Raw genomic sequence first — 18,532 nt, forward strand, 5'->3', positions numbered from 1 at the left:
AATATTTACCTAAATATAATACGTTGAGGTCATGGGGTGAAATCGCCTCCAAAACCTTCACAAGAGGAAAATCCTTAAAACCAGTCTTTTAGTTAATTTTTCGTACTTTCAAGCAACTTAGAGATGCGGATCCTCTAGAGGGACATCTGAATATGAATACCCTAAAGTTTGGGACTGATAGCTGCAATTTAAGGGCCCCCAAAAAAGGTCCAAATGGTCAAATTGGGCCTTATTCTCTTATATTCGCATATTTTTTGATGTGCAAAAATGGTCATAATCTCCTAAATATTAGTCCTGGATATCCAAAATTGAACACAAACACTCAAGACAGGGCCTACAATGAGGTGAAGGGGTGAAATTTCCCCCAAAACACCCACAAAAGTTAATTGTCTGTCTGAAATCCAGGACTTGAAGAGGGTGTGTGGCTTTGTAAATCTGAGACCCTGTTAAGAGTTTGGGCTGATTTTAGCTTCTTTTTTTCTAAACATGTCAGATCTTAGCTTTCTTTTCCAGGTTGTAGCCACTCCCAAATGGGGCCCAACCATGTAGGCCGGCAATATCTAGCACTTAGCATCCCTGCTTGGTAGCGGTTTAAAAAACGAGAAGAAAACAAATGCACTCCTTTGAAGGTTTTCAAGGAAGTCCTCAAATGTTTGTAATATATGAAAAATCTCAATTATGATGTTCTACGAGTCTGTTAGACCAGTGCTCTGGACTTCTCCGTAGTCTGCTGGGGGAGCAGCATTGTAACTGGAGAAAACCAACCGACTTACTAAACTGATGTGGAAGGCCGGCTCCATCATTGGCAAAGAGGACTATCCGGAACAGGTGGAGAGGAGGACATGAAGAAATGTTTGTCCATATTGGAGAACATGGACCATCCTCTCCACCACCTACTGCAGGGACAGCGGAGCATGTTCTTCAACAGACTGCTTCAGCTCCGCTTCACAAGGACAGACCGGAGAACATTCCTGATACAGAAGAACATTCCTGATAGAGAACCTTCATGATACAGGAGAACCTTCCTAATACAGGAGGACATTCCTGAGACATGAGAACATTCCTGATACAGGAGAACTTTCCTGGCAACTATTAGACTTTACAATAAATCACCTCAGGCCAGATCCTCCTCAAATTGAACAACATCAATGAACATTGCACCGCTTTCACTTTATATACACTTAGATACACTGTATTTACTTTCATTTTTATTATTTTTTAAATGTCCTTTATTATTTAAATTCTTTAATGTAATATGTCCTGCGATTTTATTTTATTGTATTGTATTCTTCAAATAATCTAGTTACTAGAGAAGCAAACAGCACAGACAGCCAGAGACAGACAAGAGAACAGAGAGAGAGAGAGAGAGATTGATTGTCTAGGTGTCTTTATTTTCCATTCATTTCAGGTTACAGTTACACTGTTCATCAAAAAATTACAAAACTAAATAATGCAAATACAAATAAACAAACAACAAGAAAACGTTAGTAAGGAAACAACTCATAAGTTCAAAAACAGAGCGTCTCCTCTAACTGAACACAGGACGTCATTTAGCGCCCAAAATGTCACAAACAGTTCTGTTTTATTTGTTAGTCTGTAAAAACCAAACTCCACCCTGAGCCGAGCGGTCAGGAGCCCCGTCAGCATCAGACTTGCGTCTTCTGACCCTGCACCTCTGACGCGGTTTTTCCTGGATTTCCATATTGCCAGTTTGGCCAGTCCTGAGAGGAAATTGATTAGTGTGTGCACCTTTTTGTTTTGGGAATAGTTCGGACCATAAATAAAAAGGCGAAAAGAAAAGTTCCCTAAGCCCTGATACCATGCCTGCAGGCGACTGAAAAGTCTGACCAGTCTGGAGCACTCCACAAACAAGTGGTGGATAGTTTCTGTCTGAGAGCAGAAAAGACAGCCGTCTCCTGAGCCGGATCCAGGTGCACCAGAGGTTCTAGCTATGGCCCCATGTACAATCCTCCACTGGAGGTCTCCTGTCCTTTATCTACAGGGGTTTGTACAGGGACATATGCCCCCAGGAGGATCCTGCCAAAAAAAACCTGTCCACTTCACACCCTCACACCTCCAGAGCAGTTAGAAACCTTCACAGAGATCTGGTACACTGCTTTCCTCCCTAGAGACTCAAACTCCCCAACTGAGGTGTCTTCAGGGACAGCAAGATGTCCTCCTCCTCCTTCCACTGTCCAACCATGGGACAGACCACCAGAGGTGGGAAGACATACTGGAAGACATACTCACACTCATCATCCCATTGGTTGAATATAGTGGGGTCCTCAACAAATGCTCTAAGGCTTCTGGTAGAAGCACAGACCTCCTCCACCAGCCTGAGCAGCAGCCTGCTGGACCGGATTCTGCTCAGCTCCATAAGCTGAGTGATGGAGGTCTTCATGAGATGACCCAGCTTCACACACAGCCGGCCTCTCAGTCTAGATCTCAGGCTGACCGGCGTCAGGGCTTGGGATGAGATGTAGCTGCTCCCAAACAGTGGCTCCTCAAAGAGCCACATCCTGGTGTCATCACAGCTCTCCTGTGGACTGTAAAAACCTGCCATGCCTGTAAGACAGACTGGTAGAACGGGGTCAGGCCAGTTAAATCCACTGACTGGGGCTGAAGTAGGAACAGGTGTTTATCATACCCTAAACGTCCAGCCTTTCTCAGCAGCACACAGGCAGCATCGGTCCATGGCAGGCCAAAGCTGGACAGTAGCCTCTGAGCCGTCTGCAATCTGAAAGCTCTGATGCGCGATGCAATGTCCACAAGGCCCTGTCCTCCTTCCTGGACCGGCAGGTACAGCACCGCAGCTCTCAGCCAGTGAAGTCCGGACCAGAAGAAATCCACAACTGCCTTTTGGATCCTTTCGATCAGGGCCTGTGGTGGAGGAAGAACTACAAATCGGTGCCAAAGGGTCGAGGCAACCAAGTTATTTATGATTAGGACCCTCCCCCTGTCACGAGAGCTGCGGTAGCAACCATTTCCATTTCGACAGTCTAGTACAGACTCTCTCCATAGCACCCTCCCAGTTTTGTGTTTGAAACTCCTCTGTTCCCAAAAAAACACCTAAAACCTTCAAGCCCTGCCTTCCCCATCTGAGGTTGCCTGGTAGCTTTGGTGTTTCCTTGCCTACCCACTGCCCAACCTGCAAAGCTCCGCTCTTCCCCCAGTTTACCTTAGCTGAAGATGCCCTCTCAAACAAAACTAAACTGCTCCCCAGAACATCGACATCCCTCTGGTCTTTGACGAGCACATTAACATCGTCAGCGTATGCTGACACCACGAGCGAGGGCCGATGAGGTAGCCCCGGTAACAAGAGGCCTGACAGACGGGATCTCAGTCTGTTCAGAAGAGGTTCAATGGCAATAGCATAGAGCTGACCAGAGATAGGACATCCCTGTCTAATACCTCTCTGGACCTGAACTGGACAGCTCAGCGCACCCCCCACCTTCACCAGGCACGAAGCCTCCCTGTACATTAAACCCAAAAGTGACACAAACCCTTCACCAAAACCAAAAGCCCTTAAAGTGGAAAAAGAAAACTATGATCAACACGATCAAAGGCCTTTTCTTGATCTAAGGATATTACACCCACATCAATATCATACAGTTTACAAACACTTAATAAGTCTCTCATGAGAAAAATATTGTCCATGATGGATCTGTCCGATGCGCAGTAAGACTGGTCCCTCTGGATTATAGTCTGTAGAAAGTTTTCAGGCGGTTGGCGAGCACCTTGGAAAGAAGTTTATAGTCTGTGCATAACAGCGCCACGGTCTCAGTTCTTCAACAGGGACAAGTCCCTTTCTTTGGGAGCAGGGACAGCACTGCATGTCGACATGTCGTGGGCAACAGGCCTGTCTGTGAACACTCCTGCAGCACCTCCACAGGTCGGCTCCCAAACACTTCCAGAAGTGCTTGTAGAAGTCTGCCGGCAGCCGTCCAGTCCAGGAGCTCTCCCAGCAGCCATCTGACCCACAGCAGCGGTCAGCTCCTCCAGGAGATGCTGGCATCGAGGGCAGCTCTCTCCTCGGGGCCCAGCTGAGGAAGGTCCTGAAGCAGCTCGTCAACGCTCTCTTTGTGGCTGTCCTCCTTCTTGGAGAGGCGCTGTAGAAACTTACAGCCTGCTGTCTCATCTCAACCCGGGTCAGTCGTCATCTCACCATCAGGAGGCGGAGAGAAACCATTTGTTTGGTCCGAGACGGACTTCTCCAGATTGAAGAAGTAGGAAGTAGGAGCATCCATGTCCCTCACACTGGTGAATCTCGACCTGACCAAGGCTCCCTTAGCTCGTTCACGTAAAATGAACCTAGTTGTTCTTTCTTCTGCTGAAGCGGTGTGTGTCTGTCCTGGTGTGAGTGAGGAGACTGTGCTCCAAATCCTGATCTCATTTCCTAGCTCCTCAATGAGCCTTTTGACTTTCCTGTAGAGTGGCAGTGTATTGTTGAGCGAAGGCGTATATGCGCCTTCCTACATCCCACCACTGACTCAGGGACTCAAAGTCACCCTTCCTTCCTCTCCAGATCTCCCAGAAAACCTCAAACTTTTGACAGAAAACGCTGTCCTGAAGCACCTGAATGTTAAAATGCCAGTAAGAGCTACCCTTGGTGGTTGGTGCGGTGTGCACATCTACAGTGACCAAGTGATGGTCGGTGAAGCCTACTGGGTAAATGTGACTGGACAGTAACGGTTGCTAAAACTAGTCGAGATGTAAACCCGGTCTAGCCTGGCTGCCCTGATGGTTCCATCCAACACCTTCACCCACGTGTACTGCCTGGCCTTGGGGTGTTTGACCCTCAGGCGTCCACTACACCTGACTCTGCAATCACCTGTGACAAGGTGTTAGATGACTGGAGGTGAGGTTCCTCTCCTGTTCTGTCCACTAGAGGATCTATGGTACAGTTCCAGTCCCCCCCCATCACTACACACTCGTTTTGGTCACACTGCTGCAGGACATCTCTCAGCTGGTGGAAGACGTCCGTCCGTCCTGTGCGAGCCCTGGTTTGGAGCATAAATGTTAATAAATACAAAAGGAATGCTCTGTATGGTGGCTCTGACCACCAGCGCTCTTCCTTTCACCATCTCTGTGGAGGAGATGATGTTGACATCCAGCCCAGGTGTGAACAGAACGGCTACACCTGCAGACAGGTTGGTCCCATGAGACAGGACATACTGGCCCCTCCACCACAAGCCCCAGTCTGTCTCATTGTGTTGGTCACTATGTGTTTCCTGCAGGAAAACAATGTCAAGTCTTTTCTGCTTTATCATTTCTTCAGTGACCGCTCTTTTCTTGGCCCCTTCCACCATTAATGTTCAAAGAACCAACCCTCACCTTGTGCATTGAAAAATGAAAAGGAAACGTGATGTAGACAGTCAACAGTAACAGAAAACTCAAGTACAGCACATTCATGACCGCTTCACTTAGTTCTCCTCTTTTGGAGCCTTTCTTCGGCTTCAACTGCTTCCTGATAGCAGTCATGTATTTTTTAAGACGGTAGCGCTTCTTCTCATCTAAAGTCTCCACACCAACCTTCTTCTGTATTGATAAGACACTTTTCATAAATTTGTGTGCATCTGGAAAATGCTCTAGAACATCTACCGATTGCCCAAAGTTCTCATCCAGAAAGCTATTTATGTCCTCCAGCTTGTAGAGGTCTCCATCGTAAGCCTGGGACCCGGTGGCAGAGGCAGAGTCAGAGTCAGAGTCAGAGTCAGAGTCTGTCTCATCCTCCATCTCCTCCTCCGCATCACAGGCCTCCCCACTCTCCTCCATCTCCTCCTCCACCACACAGGCCTCTCCTCTCTCCTCCGGGCCAGCAGCCTGGCTCTGGTCGGGTTCAGCTGTCGGCCCGTTGCTGCTGCCTGCTACACTTTGCTTCCTCTCTTCCTCTTCTCCTCTCAGTGCTACCTTCACCTTTTTTCCTTTCGTTTGTCCCCTTCCTTTCCTCCCTTCCTTTGCTCCTGTCAGTACTTCCTCCACCTTTTTTCCTTCCATTTCTCCACTTTCCTTCCTCACTTCCTCTGCTCCTGTCAGTAAATCCTCCACCTGTGTTCCCTCTCCTGTTGTATTCTGAACAGCTGAAATCTCCTCGTTAATATTTCCTTCAGCTGAATCAGCACTCTGTTCCCGGTGTGACTGTCGCTCCGCCCCTCCTCCGCCCCAGTGGGCGGAGCCTCATGACCCACCCACGGGGCCGCCCGCTTCGCTGGCCCAGCGGCCCGCTTCTCCCCGGTCGTCCCGGCTTGGGGTTCCCTCCGGCCGGCTCGCGAGGACAGCTGTCGCTTGTGCCCCAGTCCCCACACCTAAAGCACTTCATGCTACCCGTGCTAGCATACAGCATGTAGTGCTGAGTGCTGAGCCTTGTGCTTCACTCTGAAGGAGATCTCCAGCGTCTGAGACGGCCAGATCAGAATCATTCACACCTGTCTCCGGAAGGACTTTCGTGTTTCAGTTTAGCGTGTCTGCACCCCAGACCGATCGTTGTGAAGCCGCTCGAGCTTCCCGGCTCTGCAGCTCGCTCTCCAACACGGAGTGGGAGTATGAGCAGCGGGACCCGGACACGGTGACCCGGTGGTGGGCACCGTCAGCGGGGACACCTGCAGGTACACGCCGCTCAGCGTGGCGCCGCTGCATCAGCGCGGACACACCGCTCCTCCGTAAAAACACCAGCAGCCCTCGGTTCAACCTGGGCGTCGGAGATGTTCGTGTCCGACAACATCTCCCACCGCCAGGAGAACCTCCTCTACCGGGGTACTTGCGTCGGACTCGATCCGGACGCCAAGACCCGGAGGCGTCTCAGAGGACGCCATCCCACACCAGAAACACGGTTATCTCCACAAAACACCAATAAACCCCCAAATAAACCAACAATCAGACACTAGAAACACAACAACTCAATCACACAGTGAAATATGAAGAACGAAATGTGAAAAGTTTGAGAAAGATTACCAAACATTTGCCCTCACCACGCTCTCGATCGTGAGCAGCTCCCTCCAGAGAGAGAGAGAGAGAGAGAGAGAGAGAGAGAGAGAGAGGGGGCAGGTGCAGTGATCAGACTGATCACAGCAGTCAACAAAAGAAAAAAAGCAACGATCACAGATTGAACTGGTGAACCCGGTTTCGCGCCTCTTCTCCGCACTTTGGGCAGCGCGCTGCTCTCCTGCTTCAGTGACTCAGGAAACACCACAGAGGGAACGACAGCCTCCTGACATGACAGCTCTTCTTGAGGTAAGAATGCCAACTGAATTTAATTTCAGAGAGTAACGTTGTATTGAACGGGCAACGTTAGTGACACTGAGGTTTCTACTCGGCTCTCCCATGAGGAGTTGAGCTAGCCTCGTGTGAGCTAGCGGGTAGCTACTTTTGAATTCGAGGCATGGTGTTCTGCATTTCTGTGTCGCCTTGGACGTCAAGAGTAAGTTAACTTAGCTATCTGATGGTTAAGTGTCTTCACGTTTCTTTAACATCGTCGATGTAACGTAGGTTGTCGGTTTCTGTGTTGAACGAGCCAACATTAGCTTACTTTACCACATGTTAGCTCAGGCAATGTGTAGCTAACTTTCGTATTATAGGTTCATTACTGTGGCAGGTGGGTTAAGACACCTGAGGGGTCACGTGCTACACACTTCATCTAATAACGACCATTTTATTGAAGTGCTTTGAAACTGGTTGCACGCAGACGTGTGTAGACGAGCTCACATATACCGGAGCGGTCAGTCCGGACAGTCACGTGACCAGACACGTTATTGTACAGGTCTGTTCACGTGAGGTGGGGACTGTTCACGTGACGCTCTTAACGTGATGCTGTTGACGTGGTCGGGACTCTGTTCACGTGACTGTTGTTAACATGACGCTTATAACTGCGCTGTGGCGGACATGACAGCTCACAGCTCATCAGAAGCACCGTGAGCTGTCCAGTGAGGGGATGGTTTCATGATCAAATCTTCATTTACCGTCCACATTATCAGATGAGGACGTCACCAAAGGGAGTGTCCTTTGAGTCGATGTTTACATTTATGTACAGATAATTAAGAACATTTAGTTTATTGTAAAATGCTAATTATTTTCTCCTGCCACCTTTCAGACATTGTCATCCAATTTGGATGGAACAGCTTCGTGACCTTAATGACACCCAGCAACACGGTGAGATTATAATCCATTTAAATGCAAGAAGCATGACATTTTTTAAGATGTTTTTTCTTTATTTGTGTTAGAGACGCACACACGCACCACAGGGGAGGATCTGCAGCAAAGGGCCCACCGGAAATCAAACCTTGGCCGCTATGATGACGACAACATGGGGCACTTGAATGTGACTCTAGCCTTTTCATTTTGATTTACAACCTTGGCATTGAAAAGAGCAAAAGTTGATGCTTGAGATGATTTTGGTTTTACTGAAGAGGCTGTACGTCTTCCCCTTGTCCTTTATCTCCTGACTCTTTCTTTTTAGGTGTGACTACGACTACCAGCATGAACCTCAACACCTTCTTTGCTGTTCCACTAGTGTGACCCATGATCGGATACAAGTTGTCAAGGATAAACGGTGGTAAGTGGTTTTAAGTTCAGTCTGTTAATTTAACAACAGAATAAATTGTTATTGTTGTAACCATTTTGTCATGTTGTAAATGCTATTTAAAGTTATATTATTGTTAATCTTTTCAATTGTATTTTTTCTGGCTGTAGAGAGAATCATGTCAGCCTACAGACAACCGATTGACCTGTGAGTCTTCAAGCAGTAATGATGACTACGCCTGCCTTAAGTTCCAGTTTCCTGAACATCATGGCATGTCTGCAGGAGATTCGGTCCCCACCTGTCTTCAGTCTGGACCTAATGACTCAGACACCAGTCTTGTCGAGGCTAAATCGAGGTAAGCGGTGATGTAGTTCAGTATAGCAAATGATAGGTGCAAGCACAACTCAAACCTCCCTCAATTGATCATCCTCAATTAATTTTCTTGTGGTTTGAACTGATATCCCCCTTAAATTTAGTTCCACGTATAGCAGAAACGTTTAATTAATTCTATGGCATATCGTCATAGAATAGGTTTGCAACTCTGTCTTTGCACACAGGTGACATGTACTATAAATGTAATGATAAATGCAGGAGGGCATTGTTTGCAATTGGACTGGGTCGCATTAAAACTATTTAAATGTAAGGCGGAGGAAGATATATCAGCTATTGTACACTGAGTATTTCAGTTATACAAATCCACAACAGGCTCGACTGTAATCTAGTTTCTCCTTTTTTTGCAATAAAAATTGTGTTATTGCTTATAGGGGTACATCAAAAGGTTTTATGTTAGTGTATCTTAAAAAAATACAAACATGTTTTTAAATGATGGAATTAATTGGATGGGCTGTTACCCTGGTTGGAAACCCGAACCACGTGAAACGTGATGATGGTCTTGATTGCCTGAGTGGACTAATCTGTAGGCTGCACGATTACAGACATGTAATGCATTGTAATGATGCCTTTATGCTAAAATATGTCCTTATTCAACATTGAACCTGACTTATTAATATTGTTTAACTATAAAGGTGACTTTATCATCGGAGCTCAGTTTACCAGAAGGCAGTGAATGTATCTGTTTCAGCATCATGCTCAAGCACTGCATCAATCTAACTTTGCCTTTGCTTTGTTTTTTTGGCTGCAGAGAGGATCACCTGATGTCAACATACGAGTTTTCAAGAAGAACTTCCTGAACTTTGTGTCTGTGTGAGACTCTACCATGCTGGGTGCCCTCTTCAGTCAAGTCTGGACACAGAGACTCATTGCTCTTAATCAACTCTGGGCAAGTGGCTAATCTTTTGCTTATTCATGGAATATCCTTCATGTCCACATCCTGTTTCTTCAAGATCTCAACAATGCTTTGTGAGTATACGACACATGTGAGTGGATCAGTTCAACCTGTTTTTCACAGAATGTTAGTTTCTTAAGGTTTTCATCAACGATGGTTTGTATCTTGTTTTCCAATAGGTGTTATTAAGATATTTCCATTTGTAATTTACAATAATCAAATGTTGACTGTAAAATCTATGCCAACCTATTGTTATACACTGTACCATGTTTTTGCAAAGGAATTCTGGTGACTTTAGTTGCCAGCAACTTCCTTTGAACTTTGTAATAAAATACCGTAACTGTAATAAAGTTTACAGTATAACTGTTGTTTTTACAAAACTTACTGTCATGTCTTGTATGCTCACCGTTAATTGGAACTTTTCAATAAAGTACCATAATATATTATACAATTGTACTGTGTTTTTCATTGGGTTTACAGAAGAACTACACATTTCTAGTATGATATACATTGTCAAATTACTGATTTTAAGCATATTATGGTATTTTTCTCTGTAAATTTCATGATATTCCAAGAATATTGCATGAGCATTGGATGCTAAATTTAAGGAAACTTTCCTACATATTGAGAAAACAGTTCTTAAATTTGTCATTGTATCAAGACAAATGTACTTGTTTTTAGTGTAAAATTACTTATTTTAAGATGTATTGCCTAACATATAGCCTTATTGCAAGATGATGGTATTTTCATTTCCAGATTTTAAGCACATTTAAGCACATTTGCCTACATGACACCACCCTCATTGGACTCATCTCTGGCGGGGACGAGACCGCCTACAGGTGGGAGACTGACCACCTGGTGACCTGGTGCAGCCAGAACAACCTGGAGCTCAACGCTCTGAAGACAGTGGAGATGGTTGTGGATTTCAGGAGGAATGCAGCCCCACCCGCCCCTCTCATCCTGTGTGACTCCCCCGTCGACGCTGTGGAGTCCTACCGCTTCCTGGGCTCCATCATCTCCCAGGACCTCAAGTGGGAGCTGAACATCGGCTCCATCTCCAAGAAGGCCCAGCAGAGGATGTTCTTCCTGAGGCAGCTGAGGAAATTCAACCTGCCAGGAAGATGATGGTACAGTTCTACACGGCCATCGTTGAGTCCATCATCTGCTCCTCCATCACCGTCTGGCACCCTGCAGCCACAGCCAAAGACAAGCGCAGGCTGCAGAGCATCATCCGCTCGGCCGAGAGGGTTATCGGCTGCAATCTGCCTTCCTCCAGGTCCTGTTCACTTCCAGGTCACTGAAGCGGGCCAGAAAGATTGTCGCCGACCCCTCCCACCCTGGACACTCCTGTTCGAGTCCCTCCCTCGGGAGGAGGCTGCGGTCCATCATGACCACGACCTCCCGCCACACCAATAGCTTTTTCCCGACGGCGGTCGGGCTCATCAATGGACCCCGGGACTGACTGACTGTCACCCCCAGGACTACCACCTCTTCTTCCACCTTCCTCTCTCCTCCTTCTTCCCGCTCCTTCCTCTTCCTCCTCCCTCTTCCTCCCACTCCTCCTCCCTCCTTGCGTTGATTGTTGTTTGTCATGTCCAAATGTTGCACCTTCCACCAAAAAAAATTCCTCGTTTGTTTGTGAAAACATTCATTCTTTGGCAATAAACCTGTTTCTGATTCTGATTCTGATATTGAGAAAATAATTCTTACATTTTTCATTGTATCAAGACGAATGTACTTGTTTTTAGTGTAACATTACTTATTTTAAGATATATTGCCTAACATATATCCTTATTGCAAGATGATGGTACTTGTATTTGCTGAATTTAAGCACATTTTCCTACATATTAAGAAAATAATTCTTAAATTGTTTCATTGTATCAAGACAAATTTACTTGTTTTTCATCTGGCTACACTAGTTTTAAGATATTTGTGGGTTCTTCAAGGCTAGATACTTTTACTTGTTTTAAGAAATCTTGGCAAGTCAAATTTTCCTGTTCTGTTGGCAGATAATTTGGCTTATTTCAAGTAATATTCCCTCATTTTATTACTTTTTTTTCTTGTTTTTTGAGGCCGAGTTTTTGCAGTGTACAAGCTCTCTTGTGGGGTAATATGGTACTACAAGCTCTCTAGTGGAGTAATATGGTACTACAAGCTCTCTAGTGGGGCACTATGGTACTACAAACTCTCTAGTGGGGTAACATGGTACTACAAGCTCTCTTGTGGGGTAATATGGTACTACAAGCTCTCTAGTGGGGTAACATGGTACTACAAGCTCTCTAGTGGGGCAACATGGTACTACATTCCTCCTGATTATTACTGAATGGATCAGTAGGAACCAACGGCTTGGGTCAGAGTGAGACCGTGTTAAGAGACTCGCAGCTGGTTCTCATGGTGGTCGTCTGTCAGACCGCCAAGTGTTCGAACCATTTGAGTCCTTCATGCACACTTTCAGCGTTTCTCAATACGTGTACTTGTGTGTACTTTCCTCTCCTTGTGTACTTGTGTGTACTTTCCTCTCCTTGTGTACTTCTCTGTACTTGTGTGTACTTTCCTCTCCTTGTGTCTCATGTCTCGTCATCAGTCTCAGCCCGAGGACATGTTCACATTCAAAGTTCTCTTCTCTCAAAGCACGGTCAAAACACCCAGATGTTAGTTGATGTCAGGGATGTCATGTTAGGATGTTTTCAGGCGAGAAGTTAGAAGTTTAAAAATCAAATCTGTGGAGGTTTGTTCCGATTCAGCCTCATAAAGATCGGCGCCGTAGATCTGAGGTTCTGCTGCTCAGTGAGCTCCAGAGCGCCGGGCGGTCAGCGCTGTGTGGCCACCGACAGCAGCCTGATCCATATATGTATATATATATAGAGCAGCCTGATCCAGTGGCGGTGCGTCCATAGGGGGCGCTAGGGCGCCGCCCCTCTTAAAATTTTGAGATGAAAACAAAAAAAGAAGAAGAAAAATATATAATTTATCCTGTCAAAAAACATATGCCAAATCATTTAAATAGTAAATATACCGTGTTGACGCGCTAAATGTGTGTGGGAGACCGTCAGCCTGTCAGCAACCACTTAAGTTAATGTGAACAAATATAATATATCGCCACTCATCCTCACTGAGAGAAGCCCCGCCCCCTTTACGGGGCCCCAGCCCAACGTGTGTGTGCAGGCAGCGAGCAAACATTTCACGGTAGTTGCGGCAAGGACGGCTTCTCATTGGAGGATGAAACGTGAATCTTGTGCGCCCTGGCCAATCACGTCGTTTCTTATTTCACGTGACTATTCTGCTCTGAACCTCTTTCATGTGAGGGTGAAACTCTTTTATTCTGTAAACCTCTGAAGCCCCGCCCCCCATGTTCCTTAAAGCTGCTCTGAATCTCTCATGCTAAAGTTACAGTGTGTTGATAGTTGTGATTGGACCGTGTTGAGCACCAACCACGGAGCAACACCCTGGTGCACTGACGTGTTCTCACCACCAGGGGTCAGCAGTCAGTAACTGTGAGGGCGACCCAGACCTGGACTCTTAGGACCCCGTGAGGGTGACCCAGACCTGGACTCTTAGGACCCCGTGAGGGTGACCCAGACCTGGACTCTTAGGACCCCGTGAGGGTGACCCAGACCTGGACTCTTAGGACCCCGTGAGGGTGACCCAGACCTGGACTCTTAGGACCCAGTGAGGGTGACCCAGACATGGACTCTTAGGACCCCGTGAGGGTGACCCAGACCTGGACTCTTAGGACCCCGTGAGGGTGACCCAGACATGGACTCTCAGGACCCAGTGAGGGTGACCCAGACATGGACTCTTAGGACCCCGTGAGGGTGACCCAGACATGGACTCTTAGGACCCAGTGAGGGTGACCCAGACCTGGACTCTTAGGACCCCGTGAGGGTGACACAGACCTGGACTCTTAGGACCCCGTGAGGGTGACCCAGACCTGGACTCTTAGGACCCCGTGAGGGTGACCCAGACCTGGACTCTTAGGACCCAGTGAGGGTGACCCAGACCTGGACTCTTAGGACCCCGTGAGGGTGACCCAGACCTGGACTCTTAGGACCCCGTGAGGGTGACCCAGACCTGGACTCTTAGGACCCCGTGAGGGTGACCCAGACATGGACTCTTAGGACCCAGTGAGGGTGACCCAGACATGGACTCTTAGGACCCCGTGAGGGTGACCCAGACATGGACTCTTCGGACCCCGTGAGGGTGACCCAGACCTGGACTCTTCGGACCCCGTGAGGGTGACCCAGACCTGGACTCTTAGAACCCCGTGAGGGTGACCCAGACATGGACTCTTAGGACCCAGTGAGGGTGACCCAGACCTGGACTCTTAGGACCCAGTGAGGGTAACCCAGACATGGACTCTTAGGACCCCGTGAGGGTGACCCAGACCTGGACTCTTAGAACCCCGTGAGGGTGACCCAGACATGGACTCTTAGGACCCAGTGAGGGTGACCCAGACCTGGACTCTTAGGACCCAGTGAGGGCGACCCAGACCTGGACTCTTAGAACCCCGTGAGGGTGACCCAGACCTGGACTCTTAGGACCCCGTGAGGGCGACCCAGACCTGGACTCTTCGGACCCCGTGAGGGCGACCCAGACCTGGACACTTAGGACCCCGTGAGGGTGACCCAGACCCGGACTCTTAGGACCCCGTGAGGGCGACCCAGACCTGGACTCTTCGGACCCCGTGAGGGCGACCCAGACCTGGACACTTAGAACCCCGTGAGGGTGACCCAGACCTGGAGTCTTAGGACCCAGTGAGGGTGACCCAGACCTGGACTCTTAGGACCCCGTGAGGGTGACCCAGACCTGGACTCTTCGGACCCCGTGAGGGGGGTGCATCTCAGATCATGAACATTTTCCCTTTTTGACACACAAGCGAAACTCTTTTCTTGTAAATTTTAATCAAAAGAGAGTTGCAGAATTATTCGTACAGAATTCACAACGTTAAAATCTCTTAAGTGTGTGTGTGTCCTCTTCATCATCATCATCATCATCAAATCAGGGTAATCTGCACGTCAGGTTTCTCAGCGGCACCGTTCAGCGCGCCGGGGGAGGAGCCACACCGGGGGGAGGGGCATCGTCAGCCTCCATGGCGGCGGGCCCGGGGTGGTGTAGTTCCTGCTCGGAGTAATAGAAGGTGGAGGAGGACGTTGGGGAGGGAGAGGAGTGGTCACTGTGTTCCTGGAGAGAGAGAGAGAGAGAGACAGAGAGAGAGAGGGAGCGAGAAAGAGAGAGTGTGTGTGAGAGAGAGAGAGTGAGAGAAAGGGAGAGAGAGACAGAGAGAAAGAGAGAGAGATCATCAACAGGTTGTGAAAATTAAAACGTTATTCTGCAGTACCTCCTGCTGCCACACGGTGGAGCCACTTCAACACGCAGCTCAACAACTGACCTCAACTCAAGAAACAGGACAGTATCATTCATCTATTCATATTATTAAGTATGAACAAGATATTAAATAAGATAATAAATAAAATAAACAAGATAATAAATAAGTTAATAAACAAGATAATAAATAAGTTAATAAATAAGATAATAAACAAGATACATACGGCGGTAGCGGAGCGACCGGGTCCTCGCTGAGCGACGACGGCCCCGGAGATGGACTTGATCCAGCTGTGCATGTCCTCTGGACTGTCAGCCTGAGAGACAGACAGGCAGACAGGGAGACAGACAGAAGGACAGACAGAGAGACAGACAGAAGGACAGAGAGAGGGACAGACACAGACAGAGAGAGACAGACAGAGACAGACAGACAGACAGAGAGAGACAGACAAACAGACAGAGAGAGACAGACAGAGACAGACGGACAGACAGACAGACGGACAGACACAGACAGAGAGAGAGAGAGACAGAGAGACAGACGGACAGACACAGACAGAGAGAGAGACAGACGGACAGACACAGACAGACAGAAGGACAGACAGAGAGACAGACAGACAGACAGACAGATAGAGAGACAGACAGACAGAGAGAGAGACAGACAGACAGACAGACGGACAGACACAGACAGACAGAAGGACAGACAGAGAGAGAGAGACAGACAGACAGACACAGACAGACAGACAGAGAGAGAGACGGACAGAGAGAGAGACAGACGGACAGACAGACAGAGAGACAGACAGATAGAGAGACAGACAGAGACAGACAGACAGAGAGACAGAGAGACAGACGGACAGACACACAGACAGAGAGAGAGACAGACAGACGGACAGACAGACAGACAGAGAGACAGACAAACAGACAGACAGACAGAGAGAGACAGACAGACAGAAGGACAGACAGAGAGAGAGACAGACAGACACAGACAGGCAGAGAGAGAGACAGAGAGACAGACAGAAGGACAGACAGACAGAGAGACAGAAGGACAGACAGACACAGAGAGAGAGAGAGAGAGAGACAGACAGACAGAGTCTTCAGCACAAATACAAACACACTGAGCAGTAAGTCCTGCAGGCTCCGCCCACTTCCTGTTACCTGCATGTAGAAGGTTCTGGAGCCGGTGACCACCTCAAACAGGTTGTCCCTCATCATCAGCTCACTGGGGAGGGACAGCTCATTATATCACATATCATTATTATATTACATTATATCACATGTTATATTACATTATACCACATATTATTATTATTATATAACATTATACCACATATTATTATTATATTACATTATATCACATATTATATTACATTATACCACATATTATTATTATTATATAACATTATACCACATATTATTATTATATTACATTATACCACATATTATTATTATTATATAACATTATACCACATATTATATTACATTATACCACATAATATTATTATTATATAACATTATACCACATATTATTATTATATTACATTATATCACATATTATTATTACATAACATTATATTATTATTATATAACATCACATCACATTATATTATATAACATTATATTATTATTATATCACATATTATTATTATATCACATATTATATAACATGACATGACATATTATATAACATTATATCACATATTATTATTATATCACATTATATCACATATTATTATTATATAACATTATATCACATTATATTATTATATAACATTATATTATTATTATATAACATTATATTATTATTATTATATCACATTATATCTCATTACATATTATTATTATATCACATTACATATTATTATATCACATTATATAATTATTATATAACATTACATTACATATTATATAACATCACATAACATATTATTATTATATAACATTATATCACATTATATTATTATTATATAACATTATATCACATTATATTATTATTATATCACATTATATCTCATTACATATTATTATTATATTACATTATATCACATTACATATTATTATATAACATTATATCACATTATATTATTTTTATATCACATTATATCACATTACATATTATTATTATATAACATTATATTATTATATTACATTATATCACAATAAATATTATTATTATATAACATCTCATATTATTATTATATAACATTATATTATTATTATATAACATTATATTATTATTATATAAAACTATATAATTATTATTAGTGCTATGAAAAATAACGCGTTAACTCAGTTAATTCAATTACAGGTTTAACTAGTTTTTTTTAAAAACGCATTTAACGCATGCGCAGAATGAGCTTCCAATCCGTCTGTTGTTGGTCGTCGGGACGAAAAAAAAGTCACTTGCAAAATGAGCTTCCAATCCACCACTTCAACCTGAACTCTGTCCGCTCTCATGCAGACGGTCTGTTCATCGGTAATGATCCTTCCGCAGGTTCACCTCCGGAAACCTTGTTACGACTTCTACTTCCTGTAGATCAGGGTCTCAACACGTCGATCGCGACCTGCCAGTCGATCGCGCGTAGTGTCGGTAGATCAATGACATTAAAGAGATTGGCCCGCCCCCTGACATGTTCTCTAGAGCACGTCTTTGTTCATTTATTAAACTAAACGTCTGTTGTTGATCGTATCTCCACAGCAGCATGTCATTTCTGTCTCTTCGCGTTGCGTTAACACTTATCGATCTCCGACTCGCGCCACAGAGCTCCGTGCGCGCATCGACCGAGCAAAAAAGTCACTTGTCAATCTGTCCACCTGTCCGGGCGGTGAGGTTTCAGCTTTGCAGCGGTGTCCCGCCGTCCCTTTCATCACGGCCCAGTTCATGAAGGAAACCCACACAGTCAGTTTGCCTCAGCAGCTGCTAGAGGAAGACTAGAGGCCTTTAGATTGTATCATGGTGGAGTTAATGGTTGACAAACAAGAGAAACATGTTCTGTTTAACCCTCCTGTTACCTTTACATTTACTAACATATTTTACCCTCGGGTCAATTTGACCCCAGCAATTAAAACCTCCAGAAAATTATTAGAATTAATATTGCTTCCCAAGTTTAAGTGTGAGGTACTTTATGTTTGTTTGTTGACTACCTAAATAGCCCTTTAAATAAATAAAAAGTTGATATTTCTGATATGTTTGACACAGTGAAAAACAGCCTGGGGTCAAATTGACCCCAAAGAACACCGACATTAAACATTGAATGGGGTCAAATTGACCCGAAAGGTAACAGGAGGGTTAAACATTCTGTTTAGGATGAAGATGTATTAATGTTCCATATGGAAGAAAACTGCTAAATAACTGCTGAGTTGCAGCACCATTGTATAGAAGAATGTATAAATGTATATATTCGTCTTTTGTCATA

The 18,532-nt window shown here is 45.5% G+C and overlaps 1 protein-coding gene and 1 long non-coding RNA gene across 6 annotated transcripts in view; one reads left to right on the top strand and one right to left on the bottom strand.

Moving 5' to 3' along the window:
• The first annotated feature begins 7,078 nt into the window (after positions 1-7,078).
• LOC130203637 (uncharacterized) lies at positions 7,079-10,251 on the top strand. Of its 3 annotated transcripts, none has more exons than XR_008833517.1 (5): positions 7,079-7,230; positions 8,087-8,145; positions 8,217-8,548; positions 8,686-8,870; positions 9,657-10,251. It is a non-coding gene; the product is annotated as an uncharacterized LOC130203637 (long non-coding RNA). The 3 variants fall into 3 exon arrangements; XR_008833518.1 differs by lacking the exon at positions 7,079-7,230 and having other exon boundaries at positions 7,784-8,145; positions 8,217-8,314; positions 8,453-8,548; XR_008833516.1 differs by lacking the exon at positions 7,079-7,230 and having other exon boundaries at positions 7,771-8,145.
• A 4,431-nt stretch (positions 10,252-14,682) lies between these two features.
• The window catches only part of LOC130203957 (pleckstrin homology domain-containing family A member 1-like), a 13,081-nt gene continuing 9,231 nt past the window's right edge, over positions 14,683-18,532 (bottom strand). For all 3 annotated transcript variants that reach the window (XM_056430424.1, XM_056430425.1, XM_056430426.1), the window contains exons 10-12: positions 16,275-16,338; positions 15,350-15,439; positions 14,683-14,981 (exon numbers count right to left, since the gene is read on the bottom strand). In XM_056430424.1, coding sequence (XP_056286399.1) covers positions 14,838-14,981; positions 15,350-15,439; positions 16,275-16,338 — 298 coding nt within the window. In that variant the 3' untranslated portion in view covers positions 14,683-14,837. The remainder of the gene's footprint in view (positions 14,982-15,349; positions 15,440-16,274; positions 16,339-18,532) is intronic.

This window comes from Pseudoliparis swirei, chromosome 13, assembly GCF_029220125.1.
Source record: "Pseudoliparis swirei isolate HS2019 ecotype Mariana Trench chromosome 13, NWPU_hadal_v1, whole genome shotgun sequence".
Classification (NCBI taxonomy): Eukaryota; Metazoa; Chordata; class Actinopteri; order Perciformes; family Liparidae; genus Pseudoliparis; species Pseudoliparis swirei.